We start from the raw sequence: 17,021 nt of genomic DNA, 5'->3' as shown, positions 1-17,021 counted from the left end.
GATTAGATTTCATTCTTGACCTTGAGAACAGTCATCAAGCATACAGTCTAACTAATATCAACTGATGTCAACCTCCGTTTTTTACAGGTACTAGATTCTTAAAAACCACACATTTTTGTCTCAAATTGAAAAGCAACTTTGAAGGTTTAAATGCTAACTGAACACAACAAATAAATATTTTCTTTAAAAAGTATGCACAATAATTGTGTTCTGACATTCATTTATTTTTCAAACAGCACACGTTTTAATGCAAACCCATTAAATAGAAATCAATGTTTATAGAGAATATATTAAATGACATAGAATTTCCTATGCCAGCTGTGATGACTGTGACCATTAAATTTAACTAGCTTATTGACTTTAAATACATTCACACACCAAACATAGGAAACTGATTTTGTGTGACAAGCCAAGTTGAAGGACAAAAGAGAAAAGGTGAGGAATATTCACTTCCACAAATTAAAATAGCATCAGTATTTGAAAAATATTTTGAAAGTATTCTTTGCACATTGCTGCTTTGGGAATTCTTGCCCCTTATTCGAGTGACATCTGTGGTGTAGACAGCTGAATTGATCTGTATAGGCAGACATGTTGCAGAGGGAGGGATGTTCTCAGAAAGGCGTAGCTTTAAAGTAGTCCTCCAGTGGAATGAGTGATATGCCACCGATCCAGTCCTGCAGCCAGACCTGGATCAACTCCAGCTTCATAAAGAACCACTTGTGTCCCACTGGCCACTTTGCCATCACAGGATGTCTACAAAAACAAGAGCAATACATGAAGATACGTGTGCCAGATATTGTTGTTTCCCTCAGAGTTGAAGGAAGCCAACAAGTATTCATACGCTACTGCATCTTCCATTAGCTGAAGTACCTTGAGAACAATGCCTCCTTTGCAAACACAAGCTCCTCTGGGGCCACCTCCACCATCTTGCCTGTTAGTGTGAGTCGAGCACATCTTGGATCCTCTGGATCGTACACCATTTGCCTTGAAACACAGAAGACCATGTTACCATTGTAACACACACACACACACACTAGCTTTTCTGAGCCTCTCAGTACCATGCAGTCATTTAATTCAGTCACGACTGGAACACCAGCCCCAAAAGCTCCAGGCTTACTGTGTCAACTGGTTTGTACTCATTATATTGATATGTTGTTTGAAAATAAGCACTACTAAAGCACAACATCAACTGACATGATAAAGTCCTAAAGGTGGGTCCTGCTTTATTACCTGATCATGAGGCCCGTGCTGAGAGGACCCTTGTTTTAAGTTAGTTAGTTTAAAGACCTTATTTATTTAAGTTTTGTGATTTGTTACATTTTCCTCAAATAATTTTTCTTTAGTCAAATTACCACACAGCTAACCTTAGGGCCAGGTAGTATTTCAACAGAGAAAAACTGTACATATTGCCTACAGTGTGGGAAGAACTGGGGGTTAATGGGGACCCAGTAGTCAATTGTTTACCTTGGGACTCTGGTGAATCTGGTCATGAGTTCAGGGGAGTTTCATTAAAAGTTGGGGCTTACCTGCAGAATTCTCCCTCAGCCTCTGAGAATGTGAGAGAGGCATAGGGGTTGCTTTTCAGGTCTGAGACGGTGTTGTCCATCGGAGTCACATAAAAATAGATGATTCCAGTGCTGTTGTCCAGCGGTCCATCACTGACCGAGAAGATGTTCCCAAAGGGGAGACCCTTGATCTGTGTGAGAAGTAGGATATTACCAAGGACATCTTGTTACAGAGAAAAGTCAGTGATGCACATGAGTTTTCAGAAGAGTCTAACTTGGTGTGAATCTTTCTCTTTCAATGTTAATAACAAACTGAAAGATTTTCAACATGCAAATATCTCAAAGTGGTAGATTGTTAAAGCTATGAAATGAAAGCTGAGACCTGCCTTGACAGAGAAGTCTCATTATGCAGAATGGTCCCTTTCAGAGTGTTAAATTATGCAGCCCCCAAGTTTTTTTTAATCTTATGCACAAGATAATAATATGTTATTATCATGTGCAACAAGTACAACTTTCTTGTCAGTTTTGTTGTGGGACCAGTTACATCATTCTCATTGGTACATGCTGACCTTGCATAAATCCCAACAAAGCTTTTTGTTGCAGCTGGTTAAGGTGGAGCTAATTTTAACAAATTGATATACTGCATAGTTGCTTAATCTATAATAATACATAGTAATTCGTTTGTTAATTATATTTTGTATTAATAATCTGAATCTGCAAAGTAGCTAGTAACTACAGTTGTCAAATGGGGGGGGGGGGGGGGGGGGGTTACAATATTTCCCTCTCAAATGTAGTGGAGTGGAAGAGTAAAGTAGATTAAAACAGAAATAGTACAGGTACATGTACTTCACACTTGAACAGTACAGTGTTTGAGTAAATGTACTTACTCTTGAGTAAATGGCTCTACTGAGGTCCTCTCACTGTCCATTTAGTTCATTATGAGAAGCTTGTTACTTGGCTAGTCCTGTTTAAAACACTGAAATGCACTGACTGTGTTCACATAGTAATAATGTTAGGATGTCCCAGACCCGAGAAGACTTACATATTACATGAGGACCACACCCCCTGTGTGTGTTACCTTGTCTTGAGTTGAAATGGTGGCCAGATGTCCCCAGTCACTGTAGTGAGCTATGTATCTGGCAGTCCTGGCGGTCTCCTGGTGCGGGGGGGGGCCGCTGCTGCTCACCTTCTCCAGCCGATATGAAAACAGGCGAGAGGACAGCTGCGCCACATTGTCGCTCTCCGGCTTGACTAGGTCTCCGGGGCTCTCCACGCCGTCTCCGAGGACGTTGGAGGACGGGTAAGCCTGCTTCCACAGCCCCGCACCGTCCACCAGCAACGCCGGGGCGACCTCCTCCGACAGGTCCGCGTCCTCCACCACATCGTTGGAGGAGACGACCCAGGACACCGAGCTCCTCAGGGTGTAACTTTGACACAGGCAGAGGACATTGGCAAGCAGCGCCAGGGGAAAGTAACGGGCCCCCCTCATATCATTGAGTCTGGAGAATGGCCGCCCTCCTCATCCACTCTGTTGTTGACAACCTCACGTGTGTGCGCTGTCGTAACACGAGGAGGTTCTGTAACAGAAGGCAGCCTCACAGCGACCCCTACTGACCAAACACGGAAATTCATTTTATAATGAATCCACTTTGTATACCTGCCTTACTCATTAAACTTCCTGACGTTGACACTGAAAGGTCGTATGTTTAAATAGCGGTGGAAAGTAAAAGTACATTTACTCAAGTACAAGTTTGAATACTTAGTAAAGTATTTATGCAAGTATGAGTAGGCTACCTACGTGTTATATACTTCTGCTCTACTAGATTTTAGAGGGAAATGTTGCAGTTTATTTCCCATCTAGGGTCACTTTATTTTGTTTTTACATGAAAAACCTAATGATGAGTTTATGCATTGCAAGGTCAACCAGTGGTTCCTAACCTGAGGGTCAGGACCTCCAAGGTCACACATGTAGTTATTAAATTAAATGAATTAACCATATACACTTTCCTGTACTGCAGATTTGATAGTGTGCATACATAGCTATATTTGGCATTGTGTATATTATGGATTTGCATCTTATTGATATTTTATATTTGCACTCTTTCCTACTTTGTGCTGCAACTGCTGCACTACAATTTCCCTCCGGATTTTTTTGTGTGGTTATGCACCCAAACAATTAAGTACTGGTAATGTGTTCAATACATGCTCTGGTTTCAAGCTAAAAACTACATTAATCATATGCAGTGTAACCTACCACGTAAAGACCTTACAGTTTCAGGCAAGAGGTCCAGTAATGATGTACAGCTTGGGACAGGGTCAACATCAGGCCAGCAGGAGGTAAATTAGTGAGATGTCACATGTTAAACTGGTACATTAGTGCTACGTTTACCCCACAAGGAAAGGCTGGGACAACAGTCACAGACTTAAACGTCCCTGCACTTACTTCAGTCTCGACCCACACTCTCCACATAAGGTCTTGAATAAATGCTACAATTATATTTTGGTCTTGTTCCACATTCACTCTTTATTGCCTCATCACAACTAGTTAAAAAGTTGTTTTAGTAAAAACATTTTTATGTTCATATCTGATGTTGAGGGAGCATGAAGTCAATTACTGTATACTTTAATTAAGTCATTTATCTTCTCCTTAGCCATCTCTCATTAATGCACAAATGACACATTAACGTAACATTAGAATTTTTATTACTTAACAAACTATTAACAGCAGTGACATACTGAATCACATAAAACATTATTCAGAAATACCATTTATCTTGAAGTGCTTGTGGTGGAGAGGGATTATAACAAAGTTGAGCCTTTTCAATATTTACTCCCTCTCTGTCAATATAACATTAACACTTTACAATTCAATATATAAACATAGTTGAATCAACACCTTTCTGACAGACTCACCAAAAGTTCAACATAACTTTTGTCTGCCTGGCTGTTGTATGTTCATATCAACATGTCTGTCTGTTTTCTGTCTCACTCCATGGACTTATCACTCCAGGCCATTGATTTTCTTTTTGCCAGTTCCATCCATGACGGCTGCCCGTTGTCAGATGTGGATTGCAGCACTGATGGCATTGTAGGTGACGATGAGGGTGATGAAGATGACGGCACATTTTTCCGCAGCCATTTGTCGTCACGAGGCCTGTCTGGAACTTTGTAGGGACTTGACTCTGAAAGAAAAAACTGTATCATGTTGCTGCACATGGGGACACTGAATCCTAATTTACTATTTCTACAGTGGTAATTGATGTGTGTCAACACACCTGCAGGTTTTACCCCTTGTCTTCCCTCTTGTTTTGTGTCTTTGCTTAAAGGCGTGGTTTTGGCTGAGTCAGGGGATTCACCTGATGTCTGTGCTTCTCTTTGAGCTTTCTTCAATTCCACCTGAGAAAAACTGTGAGTTAGACCTTCTGCTGTCTGAAAAAAAGTTGTTGGAGAATAAATAACAAGAATTATCTGTGTTGCCAAAGCCTGATATAACTTATTCCCTTTGCACCATAGACCTCCATTGTTGTCTATTAAAAACACATCAGTGAGCCTCAACATAGTTGATGATGATGTCACAATGTAGTTGGGTTTTTTTTACTCAACCCCACACACAACGTCCTGCTATTGTAAATACTAGCAGACTAAACTCAAAGTGTCTCCACAAATGCACTATTTACTTCTGTTTGAGTAATATTTGCTACAAACTACAGTTACGGAGCCCTTTTAAAACATGAAAACATACCGGTGACCTGATATATAAGATATACGTCCTCAGAAGGACTTTGTGACTTGCCTACTCTAGGCAGGAAAGTATTGAGAGACAGACTCACACTCTTGGTTTTTTACTTTTCATGGGATTTGTTGCCAATAAGAAAAATATAGAACATCACCAGCTTGATTAACAGTCAAACGCGGTATGAAAGACAGTTACAAAGAAGTACCACAAACCCCCTTGGTTCCAGGTGGAGTGGTCCACTCTGCCCGTTTCTCCAAAAAAGCAGCCTTCTCGCTTATTGACCCAGCCCAAACTGTTCGTCTTCCTGACAGTGATGCACCCTCTTTTTCCTGCATGGTGGCTTCTCTTTCCCCTCTTCCCGAGGCAGAAACTGGAGCAGGAGCTGTAGCTGATGAGGTGGTAGAGACAGAAGTTAGAGCTGAAGTTGTGGATTTGAGCTGGGTGGTGGAGGGAAGACCTCGATTGCTCCAGGGGGGTTGCTGCTGGCCCGAGGCAAGGTAAGATTGTGCAAGAGACTGTGTGACGCTCCCTTGTGCAAACTGAGATGAGGTCTCTGTTTGTGTAGAAGAGTACAAGGGAGACTGGGTTGTCCGTGCGTCGGCCTGTATAGCCGCAGACTGAGTTGAATATGGGTGTGACTGGGGTTCATTGGTTTGTTTTGATGTTTGTTGTTCTCTATAGATGATTGACTGAGCAGGAGATGCCGTTGATGTCTTCTGTTGCACTGCCATTAGTGATGGTTTGGCAGCCTGTGCTTGGCTTCTACTTTGTACTGTTTCTGCTATGACTGCATCAGTTGATGGTTGGTTTGCAGCTTCTAGTGGTGTTGCACTTTGTTGTATTTTTACAGTCTGTGTCTGTATTATTGTCCCAGTCGGTGTCTCTGTTTGATTCGTAGTCTGCACTTGTGCTTGTGGTCGAGCTGCTGTCTGCCCGCCTGTAAAATCTCTGGGAAATTTACTGGTAAAAAGCTGTTGGAAGCTTCTGGTCTTTTCCATCGCCAAGCTCATCCAGGACATCTCAGATGAGGCTGTTTGGGGGGCAGGCTGGGGATCTTGAGGCGCTACTAGGGCAGTTTCAACTTCTTTGGGGTTTGAGGAGGTTGTTTGGACTTCTGTTGGCATTATGTAAGGATTGCCGGTAGATGGCAGGTTATGCTTCAGTGGAAGAGAGAGGCCGCATGTGGTTGGATCTAAAGAGTGACACAGTTCAGTTAGACACACTTGGCAGCACTGTTAAAGTTAGCCTGGGTGGTATTTTAAAGTACAAAGGTCCCCTGTGATCAGTAAAAATCTTATCACTCTAGAGTGATTATTGCCAAAACTACAGTGTGTATCTGTGCAATGTTTAACCCTATAGGGAACTGGAAAAGATAATAGCACAGTATGGAGTAAGAAAAGATGAGAGATTAAACATCTTCTACATGGTGAAATTAATAAGATTTCTCAGAGACTCACCAGTCAGTCGGAGGTCTACAGAGGTGGGTGGCGTACAAGGGATGCTTGTTGACAGTTTTTTTGACATGTAACTGGCATTATTGCTTATTTCCTGTCCTTTTTGTTTGTCACCTTGCTCCTCACGCACTGGTGGCTTTGGGTTATGGTTAGAAGAGGCATCAGAACGAAATCTTGTGGACTGAGATGTGGAACGCAGTTTAATACCAAACGCTGTCTTTCCGTCTCCCTCCTCCTCGACCTCCTGTGCTTCCACTGCCTCTTCCACCACCTCCTGGCTGCTCACCACCTCTGCAGTGCCTGTATCTGTGGTTACACTTGTAGATGGTGTCACTGATTCCACCTTTTTTAGGCTGTCCCTCCTGTCCCATGGAAGAACTGGAATTTTATGTAGAGCTCCCTCCTGTCTAAGTCTTCCCACAGCAAAGGGACCCCCTCTTGGCGGTAAGTCTCTAAGTTCTTCCTTTGAAAAGGGTTTATCCTCTGTTTGGTGCCTGGCTTCAGTTTGTTCCAGCACTCCCACAAAACTGCCTGATCGGGGTCTTTCTTCATCTCGGTTTTTGGCAGTGGTAATGGAGAAATGGAAGGATCCAGATCCTGGAGGGGGTCTCTTTATTCCTCGTGTGCTTTCTGTCTCACCTTCAATCTGCTGGTGAACAGAGGAAGACCTGAACGCCAACGACACTTCAGCCATTCCAGCCTTGTTTAGGGTATTTTTCTTGTCATGGGGCATTACTTGTATCTCAAAGTCCCCCTCTCGTTTGTCCTTCAGTTCTGACTGTATAAAGGATGAACGTGGCCGTTCGCTGGACATTACATCTGCTGGTCTGTGAGGCTTAACTCTAAGTACCTGAGAGGGGACAGAGGGCACTCTCTCAGGAAGAGCTTGGTCCTGTTGGGAAAAAGTTAGGCTGGATGATTTGGATGCTGCCTCTGATGTGATTGGTGCCACCTCTGGGGATTTTGCCAGAAGACATTGAGCTGTAATAGGAGTGACAGAGCCTCCTTGTTCTGTTTCCAATGTCACCTCCTCTTGTGTACTAAGACGTCGCTCATCTTCTCTCACAGATTCAGGGTGGTTGATGTTGTTCAGGGTGTGTAAGTGAGACCTAGAGTCATCCTGTGAAAGAAGGAGATAGAAAGAAGGTAATGGAAGCGCATGAAGTGTGTTTGTCTTCACAAACAATATATAAAGTGAAAAAATTAGTATGTTCACTCACTGCAGCGGGTCTCTTCTTGGTGCTGGCCCTCTGGTTTCTGGGCTTGACGGACATTCGGTGGCGTGCAGCAGAGGTATCCAGGCAGGGGGTGAACTGGGCTGGAGAACTGAAGTCCAACGGGGGCTCAACAACAGAAGACTTGGAGGTGACAGAAAGAGGCAAAGGGAGGGATGGAGTCTGGGGCACAGTTTTGGTAGGTACAGGTTTGGGAATGGGTGAGAGTGGACAAGAGGGTGGCTGGGATATGGTCTGAAAAGAAAGGAAAATCATATTATTACAAAGGGTGAACATGAAGACATAAAAATCACAAAATGATCACACAATATATAATTTTTGTATCATTTATTAATGGTACTTTCCCTAATACCTAACCCCAAGATGACCATCTCCTACATCCCTGACTTTAAAAGATAAGGGTGGCTTATATCCTGCATTTATAGTAAACAAATCCCCTGAAAAGACCAACACCAACTATGTTACAAACAAGTATTTCCTGTGTTGCCAAAGCCTGATATAGTTTATTCCTCTGTAACATAGAGCTCCATTGTTGTACAAAAACTATTAAATACACAGCAATGAGCAGCACCATCACTGGGTGACATGGGTACCATGAACACGGGTACTCCAGTTTATAATCCCACCTACACTGTCCTGCTGCCGTAAATACTCACGAGTGCGTGTTAATCTGTTTCTGAAAATAGTCCCCAACAAATGCACTATTTACTATTTAGTAATGTTTACCAAAAACTGCAGTGCCCAGCTGTTTAGGGATTATTGTGCCTTTTTTAAAATGATTCTATGTATTTGTGACCCATTTTTTTTAAGATTTACTCTTTAAGTAGGAATAAATGAGCTTGGTTGGGGCAGCAAACAGGGTAGGGAAAATATTGAGAGACAGACTAAAGTATTGTTGGTTTTGGCCTATTCATGGGATTTGTTTAACCATTACAACCTTAAAGTAAACTGAATCCCAAATCTAATCTAAGACTTGAACCCCCCAAGAAGTTAGGATTGGCAAAATGTCCACAATTTAGAGGAATTCCTTCCTTGCAGGGTGTTGGGTTTACATAACTACAGACAGAAATGCACACAAAGATACACAAATGGACACATTCACACAAGTATTGAACTTTGCCCTGCTAAGCAGGCAGAGGCAAAATGTGTGCATGAAGGTTGCTACACACTGAGAGGATCCTTCTTGTTCCTCCTCTTCACTTCCTGTCCCTGCTAAACTAAAAGTGCTATGGCTCCTGGAGCCCAAATGGTTTGTTGAGAAGTAAAGCCAATTCATTCAGGCTATGCATCTAGAGTTTTGATAAATCCCCTCAGGAGGAACTCTCAAAATCATAAAAACGTACCCTCAAATATTCCTAAATTGAACAAACTGATCAAATTGGCCGATAACTGACTCACTTAAGCTGGATAATAAATCACCTTGCTGAGGGCTCCCTGGTTTGTGACGTCAGCTCCTAAGATCTCAGAGGGGCTATGGGGAAGACCGTCATCCTCGGAGCGGCTTCCCAGATCCTCTGGTCGTCTGATTGGCAGAACCAGAGGTGGCGGCCCCAAATGCATCTTCTGCTGCTGAAGCTTCATCTATGACACCAGAGCACAGGTGTGTGTTTTTTTTGTTTTTTTTTAAATAACTACATTTATAATGGCCCAGTTCCCAACTAAATGTGTAGAATAAAAGACTATACCTGCAGAGCTTTGATCTTGCTGTGAACATTTTCCTGGGATAAGACCCTGGCTGGTTCAGCATCTGTCAGGACCTCATCAGCCAGAAAAATGCTGTCATGGGACAATGCCCGTGATCCCATCATCCCTTGGGAGCATCTGTGGTAGCGGGACGGGGAAAACAGACAACAGGGTTAAGGCATAGACTAGAAATCAGAACAGAAACTGAGCTGTAAAGCAAACATTTGCAAGGTTTATTCTCATGTAGACACTTACGACAAGTCTTCATCTGATCCGAGGGCCTTTCCTGCTGTAATGTCACTTTCTGACTGACTGAGCTTGGCGTTTCCCTCTCCACCTGCTCTCTTACTCCTCCCGAAGAGTCGAGTTTTCAGAGACTTGAGCTTGGACTTTTTACGTCCTAACAGAGATTGAGATGGATCCAGGTCACAGCAGCTCACACACACACACACACATGCGCAGAACTCACATAGTCTCCTCTGTACACCCAATATATTCCCTGATGATTATTGTTACATCAGACATATGCCAACCCGTGCTGTAGATTATGACATGTCATTGGCAATAAATGGTCAATGGTGTGTGCTGGTCTTGTACTTCAATGTTATGCTGACAAAGTCCTTTATTTTGATAGCAAATTTTTGTCAAAGACTTGATTTCTCTTCACCAAAACACTCACTTATGTAAAACTACACGACAATCTCACCTGGAATGTCCTCAGTGTTTTCTTCTGTATCTCCAGAGAAAGACTCCATCGGTCTGATCCCTGAAAGAAGTGCAGAACAGACGACAGGAAAGTGTGTAAAGAAAGACACCGATAATGAGAAGCAAGTGTCACAACGAAAACCTCAGGCATTCAGTTTTTAGAGGCTGTTGTCGCATGTCGGCGGGCATCCAACGTGGTGTGAATACTCCGGTGGTGTGTTCTCTGGCAGGCACACATATGCACTTAATGCACATGTGTGATAGCCTGAAGATGGAACACCGGACTTGAGGTTCAAAGGTTTATTGGCATTATCAGGAATGGTACAAACCTTTACTAGAGCTAGGTGGGGCGTGCTGAGAAAACTCTGTCCTTATGATCAACAAAATAAGAAGCTTTTACAAGAGGACCATATTCTGAAGAAAACACATGCAAACAAATGCAGTGTCATCAAGAAAGAAACACACCATGTAGGTTACAGAGGAGGGATTACGATTTCTAATATGACATTGCACTAGAAGGAGTATACATGAATACCACGCTGTCACAAAGCAGTGTGGCCTGGATGTCAAAGCTAAAATCTTGCTCTCAGGCAGCTGTACTTATGCAACACTTGACTGACAAACCTCCGGATTGGGTTGATGTGTCACTGGATGTAAGATTCAGTGCAGAGTGCTTGTTTCCTTTGTTTCCCAGACTCTATTTTGTACCCTGCCCTGAAGCTGTTGTTCTGTTCTGAGATATGCATACACCATTTCCTGTGAATTGTGCTGTTCTCCCTGCGTAGCCTAGGAACTGTTGTCCACAGAGCACAATGTAGTGCAGTACGAGTGCCTGATAAGACGGCATGTGTCAGGTTATAAACATGCAAAGTCCACACTGCACCTCTTATATCGCCCAGCCTGCTCTCAGAAGACCAGCACACCCTATTGAAAATGATATAAGCGTATGAATAACCTAGGACACAAGAAAAGTTGCATGAGATGTCACGTTTGACTCACACAACATTTTAACATTTTTGCCCTACAAATACATTTCAACTTGTCTGGATTTACCACTACAGCCCTGAATGAAAGTGAAGTGCTCATGAATTAGGCGATACCTCAGAGTTTTGTCACCCAGTGAGCCAAGCTATGGTCCCAACAGAAACAGAGGATAATCCTGTGGATTATTGACATTGCAGAGGGATCCATGTAAGATTCCACAGCACCATAATCCACAACAACAGTTTAATCACAACTTCTCATGCCACCTACTGCAGCACAACATTCACCTGACATTCACAGGGCAGGTTTTCACATTGAGAAGAAGTACTTCTTCTCAGTGTGAAAACCTGTTCAAACACACACACATTCACATGCCGTTCAGTGCAAAAATTAGTGAATTTACCCGACGTCTAACAGCGGCACCTCTGCTTTTCTTCCACCTCTTTGTCCTCCTCTCTACGCCAAGTTGTCTTATCTCGGCTGTGTCACTTATGTCCTAATGTTTAAACCTCAGGATTGCGTCGTCCAGAACTGCAGACAGAGGGAGATGCAGAGGGAAGGGAGCGAGGGGAGTGGAAGGAGAGAGAAAAACAGGCAGGGAGAAAGAGAGAGAGAGAGAAGGACACTCCATGACAGAGTGAGCGAATGCACAAAGAGAAAAGAGGACAGAAGAGAATGAGAGAGAAAGAGAGAGAGAGATAGAGAGAGATAGAGAGAGAGAGAGGGAGAGAGAGAGAGAGAGAGAGAGAGAGAGATACTCTATTACATTAGTGGCACACTGTGGCCCTCTGCGCTAAGCTTCTTATAAAACGCTAACCTGATTTTAGGCCCAGAAATGAGAGTAGAGGGAAAAAAATAAAGCTCCAGTTGGAAAGAGGACAGGCATACATAAATTACGGCTCATAGGACTGTTTACTCATTACACCGGGTTGCTTACCCCCCCGGACAATCACAGAGGGGCATTCACACTATGTATGGGTGTGTCTTAGAAAGTTAAAAATTAAAAATCCCTGGTGAGATCCAGACTTCTACTCCAAATGTACCAGACATTGGAGCTAAAATAATCTTTTATAGTGTTCTTCAGTAGTTACATAGAGATATTTGTGCTTTTATGCATACATGCATTTGCATGTCCACACACTACTAGTCAATCATGTTTGCATGCATACAATGGACAAATGATTGCTCATATTCAATAAATACTAAACAAATAGTACGGCGTTGTGGTTGAGGTGTTTACCATATAACTGCAATGTCCATGGTTTGAATCCAGCTGTGAACATTTCTTGCATTTTTCCTCTATATCTCCACTGTAAATTGTCTAATGAAGTCCAAATATAATGTTAAAAGAATAAAAAAGTGACTCCTTCAGTGACACTAGTAAAAGAGACAAAGATATCTCTCCCACACACGTTAGGATAGTATTCAGGGACGGGAGCACTATCTAGGCCACTGGGCTACAATCAGCGAGAGGGAGGGCAGCAGGAAGTGCAAAGCAAACCTTTGCATCCACATTTGTTTTGTGTCTGGGTGTGTGGCTGAACAGCTCCTCTGATGAGGCTCCTCATCACACAAATCCTTATCTCTTTCCACCAGAATATAAACCCAGCCGGTGACATCTGGATTACATGCAACCAACCACAAGCCGCATGTTAACAGACCACAGTGACGTAAGAGTCTGGGATGTGGTTTTATTGAAGTCCCCCATTCATGGATTTATTGTCTGTCATCTGCACATAAGGGACAATATGTATGCAAGATTATCTTATCTGACAATGTGATTACAGCTGATGTGTAGTCATGCACATATTGAAACTGCATGTTTACAGCGCTCACTTCTTCTTGCACTGCAGCCTTTTTCCTCTCCGCTCATGGGAAACCAAGGTACCGACGTTTGTTTCTGTCACGGTCATCTCTGGTTCATGTGGTTTCCTGATGGATTATAATTTCTTCCCCTCAGAGCCCAGATGAGGACTGTGCATATCGAGATTAAGGCCGATAGATAATCCGATCACACCACGGCGCTGTTTGAACTCATGCGGGTTGCCATTCATTCAAACAAACAAGTTTCCCATGAACATTTAAATGAGGGAGATTTTTTTCCCATGATTGCTTTTTTATGAGGAAAATACTTTTGTCATTAAATTTTCATTGGACTTGTATTGGACTCATCCCAGCACATCTGACATATTGACCAATATGTGAACCCCTGTGAGATACACCAAATCACTGCCACCACAGCCTGAGTTTTCTCATACAGCCAAATCCACAAAGCTTTAGATTCACGTAACATTACAGATATCATATTTTAATAATTTAGATTTTAACACTAACCATTGACTATATGTCATTGTGGAATCCATTGCTAGTTGCCAAATATCCCAAGGCAGTTTCAACCCTTTACACACAGTGTGCCTGGAGCCAGTAGCAGCAGCAGAATAAAACTTTACAGAATAAAATAATTTAATTAATTATTTATTTATTTTGAATTGTATATTTTAAATGTGAGTGCTTGAAATGTGATTAAAATCACATAATAAATCACAGAGACATTGTAGGATATTATAAAGCACTTTTAATACAATTTTAAAACTTTTAATTTCTTTTTGTTCCCCATCTGATGGTGGCATGAAAAAAAGCATATTTCCTGTAAACAATTATAAATCAACAATTTATAACAGAAAAGTAACAAAAGGTGATAGAAAAGAACCCTTACTAGAAAAAAAATCCTTTGCATAAACTCCACATAAGACTGAAGAAATGTCCAATAAATATCCCACAGAAATGTAGAAATCATTATACAGCGCAGAATCATACAGTGTGAAAGAAAGCTTGTTGTAAAATTGGTCAGTTACAAAATTGTTTTAAGGCTGATCACATGCACCTGTATGTTAAGGCAAATCCAACAACACACAGATGTGCCTGTGTGTTTTGAGGGCAGGTAAGTATATTAAGATGTAAAAAAAAAAAAAAAAAGAGAGAAATTCAAGCTTTATGAATCTCATAGTGTTTTTGTGTGTTTGGTGTGAAAAATGTCTACGTTGGTCTCCTGGCACTGCCTGAGGTCATAGTCACAATATCCAATAGAGAATCGTCCCTGGAAGATAAATAAAATAACACTTCTTACAACCAGAACTCGAAATGCTGATTCATAGACAGTAACTCTGACACTGGCAGCAATAGAAAAGGATGAATATTAATTAGTATGAAGTCTCACTTTAGGTCTCTTGAAGTAATCCAGCCCTCTTCCTATCTTGATGATCCAACCATTGTCAAACCTAAAAACACAATTCATTTTGGATTACTGCCATAAAATAAAGCTGCAATCACAGAGAGCACTCCACTCTAATGTGAAAGTTAATACTACGTACTGCAGCAAGAACGTCTTTAAAACAAACCAAAAAAAGAAACCACCATTTGAAAACTATTTTTAGGCTATACAGTGTAATGTTTTGATATCCTTCAGATGTGAGCTGCAGCTGTACCTGATCTCCCTGTCATGTATAGTGGAGGAGTACTGCAGATCCAGAGTCACTCCCTGAGCACTGAGACTCTCTTTCACCTCAGCCAGAGCGCTGCTCTGTTGGCGACTGTCCGCCTGCAGGACAGGACGAACGGCAGTGAAACAACAGCTCAAACTTTACAGAAGAGACTGCTATGGCTGCCGTGCATTCACTACATAGCGTGACCTCGTTAGTTAAATAACCTACTTCATCCTGTGTAGTGAGGAGATGGATGTTTTTCACCTTGCAGGACGCTTTTAGCAGCATCTCACAGAAACGCAGGAAGTTGTACAACTGTAGTGGAGAGAAGGAGGGAGAGTTTGTTTGACATGGTAGGGTGAGTTTGGTACAGTTTTATGTTGAGATTAAAATTTTGTGTTACGCTATAAAAAGGTACAGAGTGCTTTGCACATTGTGAAAATGGAAACAAGAGAGAAAATTCAAAATTTAAGGCAATAAAGTTTTCCATTAATGCCTATTCACTGATAAGTAAGTTGAATAGGCTAAATTCTGATAATGATTCTGATTAATCATTTAAGATGTAAAACAAATACCAAATACTTGCTGGTTCCAGCTTTTCAAATATGAGGATTGGCTCCTATGTTGCATATCATTGTAAATGTGATAGTTTTGGCATTTTTAATGTTGGTCAGACAAAGTTATCAATTTGAAGACATCACTTATGTAACCTGGTTAAACATAAATTAATTTAGGAATGTGCAGCATTTAAGCAACATATCAGTTGAAATAATGATGATCTTAAAAATACATTTTGACACAGAGACCCTATAAGATACGGTAATAAAGCACAACCTACCTCAAGGCTCTTCTCATGACAGTTGATATTGTGTTTTAGTAGTGCATATTCCCATTTACCCAAATGAAGTTACAATTAATCATACTTAACAACTTCCACATAGTAAAACTGGGGCTTTTTAAGTGATAGACTGATTGATAATAAACATAATCAGTTGAACCCCTAAACAAAGCAAAATAAAATAAGCCAAATCCAGCTTGAAACAAAAAGGGAAAAACCCACAAAATAAAACATTGATGAAAATAAAGATCTTACTTGGTGGGTGTGCCGTATGTATGGGTCCTCTACCCAGACCTCTGTGAGTAAACTGCTGATGTATGGCTTGAACAGAGCATCATAGCTGTAACCAGTAGCATCCTCTGCTATTCTAATCTGCTCATGGTATTTCCCATCTGACAAGAAAGGGAACACAGAAAGAGACAAGAAATTGATGTTTGAGGTGGCGCACACACACACACACACACACACACACACACGCACACACACGCACATTACATTTATATTATATTATATTATATTACACCTATTTTACTCTAAATCCCAAAAAACAATCAGCATTTCTACCCTAAAATACAACGCTGCCCCACGTTTTCTTTATGTCACGTAGTTTGTGATAATTTGATAAAACACAAATTTGTTTAACGTTATAACATGGGTACAACTGAAATAATAAAAGGTATTCATTCTTGGTAAAAATGTCTTTACTATTTTTAGTTTTTAATTGTGCTTGTGTGAGTCAATTGGTTTGTGGGGCAATCTAATTAACCAGATTTCTTTGGGGGGAAATATGCACCACTAAAGCACATTATCAGCTTATTTGTTGAGGGCCTTTAAGCAGATTCTACATTATTACCTGCTTGTTGACACAGTGGCCCTGTGTCTAAATTGTACATGGTTCATATATTCCTAAATTAAGTCTGTTGCCAAATTACCACTTTGCCCGGTTCCTTATTCAGTCTTTAGGGATTGTGTTAGTTACCTTCTTTCATCTGGTTCACGTGAACTTTGATCTGCTCTGCTCTGTCCATGTAGCCCTTGATCTTATCCCTGTAGTGCCCTCTCTTTGAGTCATCTTTCACAGCTGCATGCAGGAGACAGGAGACAGGAAACAAGAAGACATTATGGTTCATTTTGTCCTCATCATGTTGCCCCTGCTGTGTATATGTCTGAAAGAGGGAGATAGAGACCTTTCAACACGTCTATAAGCAGCTGGATGCCCTCCTGGTAGCAGACAAGAGACTCCTGGAAGCGGCCGCCCTGGTCGAGCTCCACTGCCCGCTTCAGGACGGAGATGGCGGAAGTCTCTATCCCTGACACATGATTTTGTGTCATTGTTCTGCCTATCCTTCGTCTTTTTAGTACTTTTAGAAAAACAACAGGGTATTCATGCTTGTCTACC

General features: G+C 41.6%; 3 protein-coding genes across 3 annotated transcripts; all 3 read right to left on the bottom strand.

Annotated features, from left to right (window-relative positions):
* Positions 1-216: 216 nt before the first annotated feature.
* Positions 217-3,070, bottom strand: creg2 (cellular repressor of E1A-stimulated genes 2). Its single transcript, XM_070914787.1, has 4 exons — positions 2,584-3,070; positions 1,527-1,696; positions 871-984; positions 217-753 (listed from the first exon to the last, which is right to left on the bottom strand). The coding sequence occupies exons 1-4, from the start codon at positions 2,992-2,994 to the stop codon at positions 612-614; spliced, it is 837 nt and encodes a 278-aa protein (XP_070770888.1). The 5' UTR covers positions 2,995-3,070; the 3' UTR covers positions 217-611.
* A 1,420-nt stretch (positions 3,071-4,490) lies between these two features.
* Positions 4,491-10,371, bottom strand: cracdla (cracd like a). The gene is made up of 9 exons (XM_070915311.1): positions 10,320-10,371; positions 9,869-10,013; positions 9,616-9,751; positions 9,350-9,511; positions 7,916-8,164; positions 6,699-7,815; positions 5,454-6,433; positions 4,781-4,901; positions 4,491-4,687 (listed from the first exon to the last, which is right to left on the bottom strand). Exons 1-9 carry the CDS (start codon positions 10,366-10,368, stop codon positions 4,491-4,493), a joined length of 3,156 nt encoding a protein of 1,051 aa, XP_070771412.1. The 5' UTR covers positions 10,369-10,371.
* A 3,592-nt stretch (positions 10,372-13,963) lies between these two features.
* On the bottom strand, positions 13,964-16,954 carry mitd1 (MIT, microtubule interacting and transport, domain containing 1). Its single transcript, XM_070915090.1, has 7 exons — positions 16,810-16,954; positions 16,602-16,703; positions 15,878-16,014; positions 15,013-15,099; positions 14,788-14,900; positions 14,520-14,580; positions 13,964-14,399 (listed from the first exon to the last, which is right to left on the bottom strand). The coding sequence occupies exons 1-7, from the start codon at positions 16,952-16,954 to the stop codon at positions 14,304-14,306; spliced, it is 741 nt and encodes a 246-aa protein (XP_070771191.1). The 3' UTR covers positions 13,964-14,303.
* Positions 16,955-17,021: the final 67 nt, after the last annotated feature.

Source organism: Enoplosus armatus, chromosome 11, assembly GCF_043641665.1.
Source record: "Enoplosus armatus isolate fEnoArm2 chromosome 11, fEnoArm2.hap1, whole genome shotgun sequence".
In the NCBI taxonomy this organism is placed as follows: domain Eukaryota; kingdom Metazoa; phylum Chordata; class Actinopteri; order Centrarchiformes; family Enoplosidae; genus Enoplosus; species Enoplosus armatus.
Note: the sequence above shows the minus strand (reverse complement) of the source record. Positions and strands in the feature narration are given on the sequence as shown.

Bases quoted from the DNA above. Each gene is read 5' to 3' on its own strand.
- creg2 (XM_070914787.1), bottom strand. From the start codon at position 2,994: ATGAGGGGGGCCCGTTACTTTCCCCTGGCGCTGCTTGCCAATGTCCTC. The intron at 1,697-2,583 runs GTAACACACACA...CTTCTCACACAG, and splicing joins CCATTTCAACTCAAGACAAG to ATCAAGGGTCTCCCCTTTGG. The intron at 754-870 runs GTACTTCAGCTA...TTGTTTTTGTAG, and splicing joins AAGGAGGCATTGTTCTCAAG to ACATCCTGTGATGGCAAAGT.
- cracdla (XM_070915311.1), bottom strand. From the start codon at position 10,368: ATGGAGTCTTTCTCTGGAGATACAGAAGAAAACACTGAGGACATTCCA. The intron at 9,512-9,615 runs GTATAGTCTTTT...CTGGTGTCATAG, and splicing joins GCAAGATCAAAGCTCTGCAG to ATGAAGCTTCAGCAGCAGAA. The intron at 6,434-6,698 runs GTGAGTCTCTGA...GTCACTCTTTAG, and splicing joins TGTAGACCTCCGACTGACTG to ATCCAACCACATGCGGCCTC.
- mitd1 (XM_070915090.1), bottom strand. From the start codon at position 16,954: ATGACACAAAATCATGTGTCAGGGATAGAGACTTCCGCCATCTCCGTC. The intron at 14,901-15,012 runs GTAGGTTATTTA...CCTGTCCTGCAG, and splicing joins TCCTCACTACACAGGATGAA to GCGGACAGTCGCCAACAGAG. The intron at 14,581-14,787 runs GTACAGCTGCAG...TTGTGTTTTTAG, and splicing joins ATACATGACAGGGAGATCAG to GTTTGACAATGGTTGGATCA.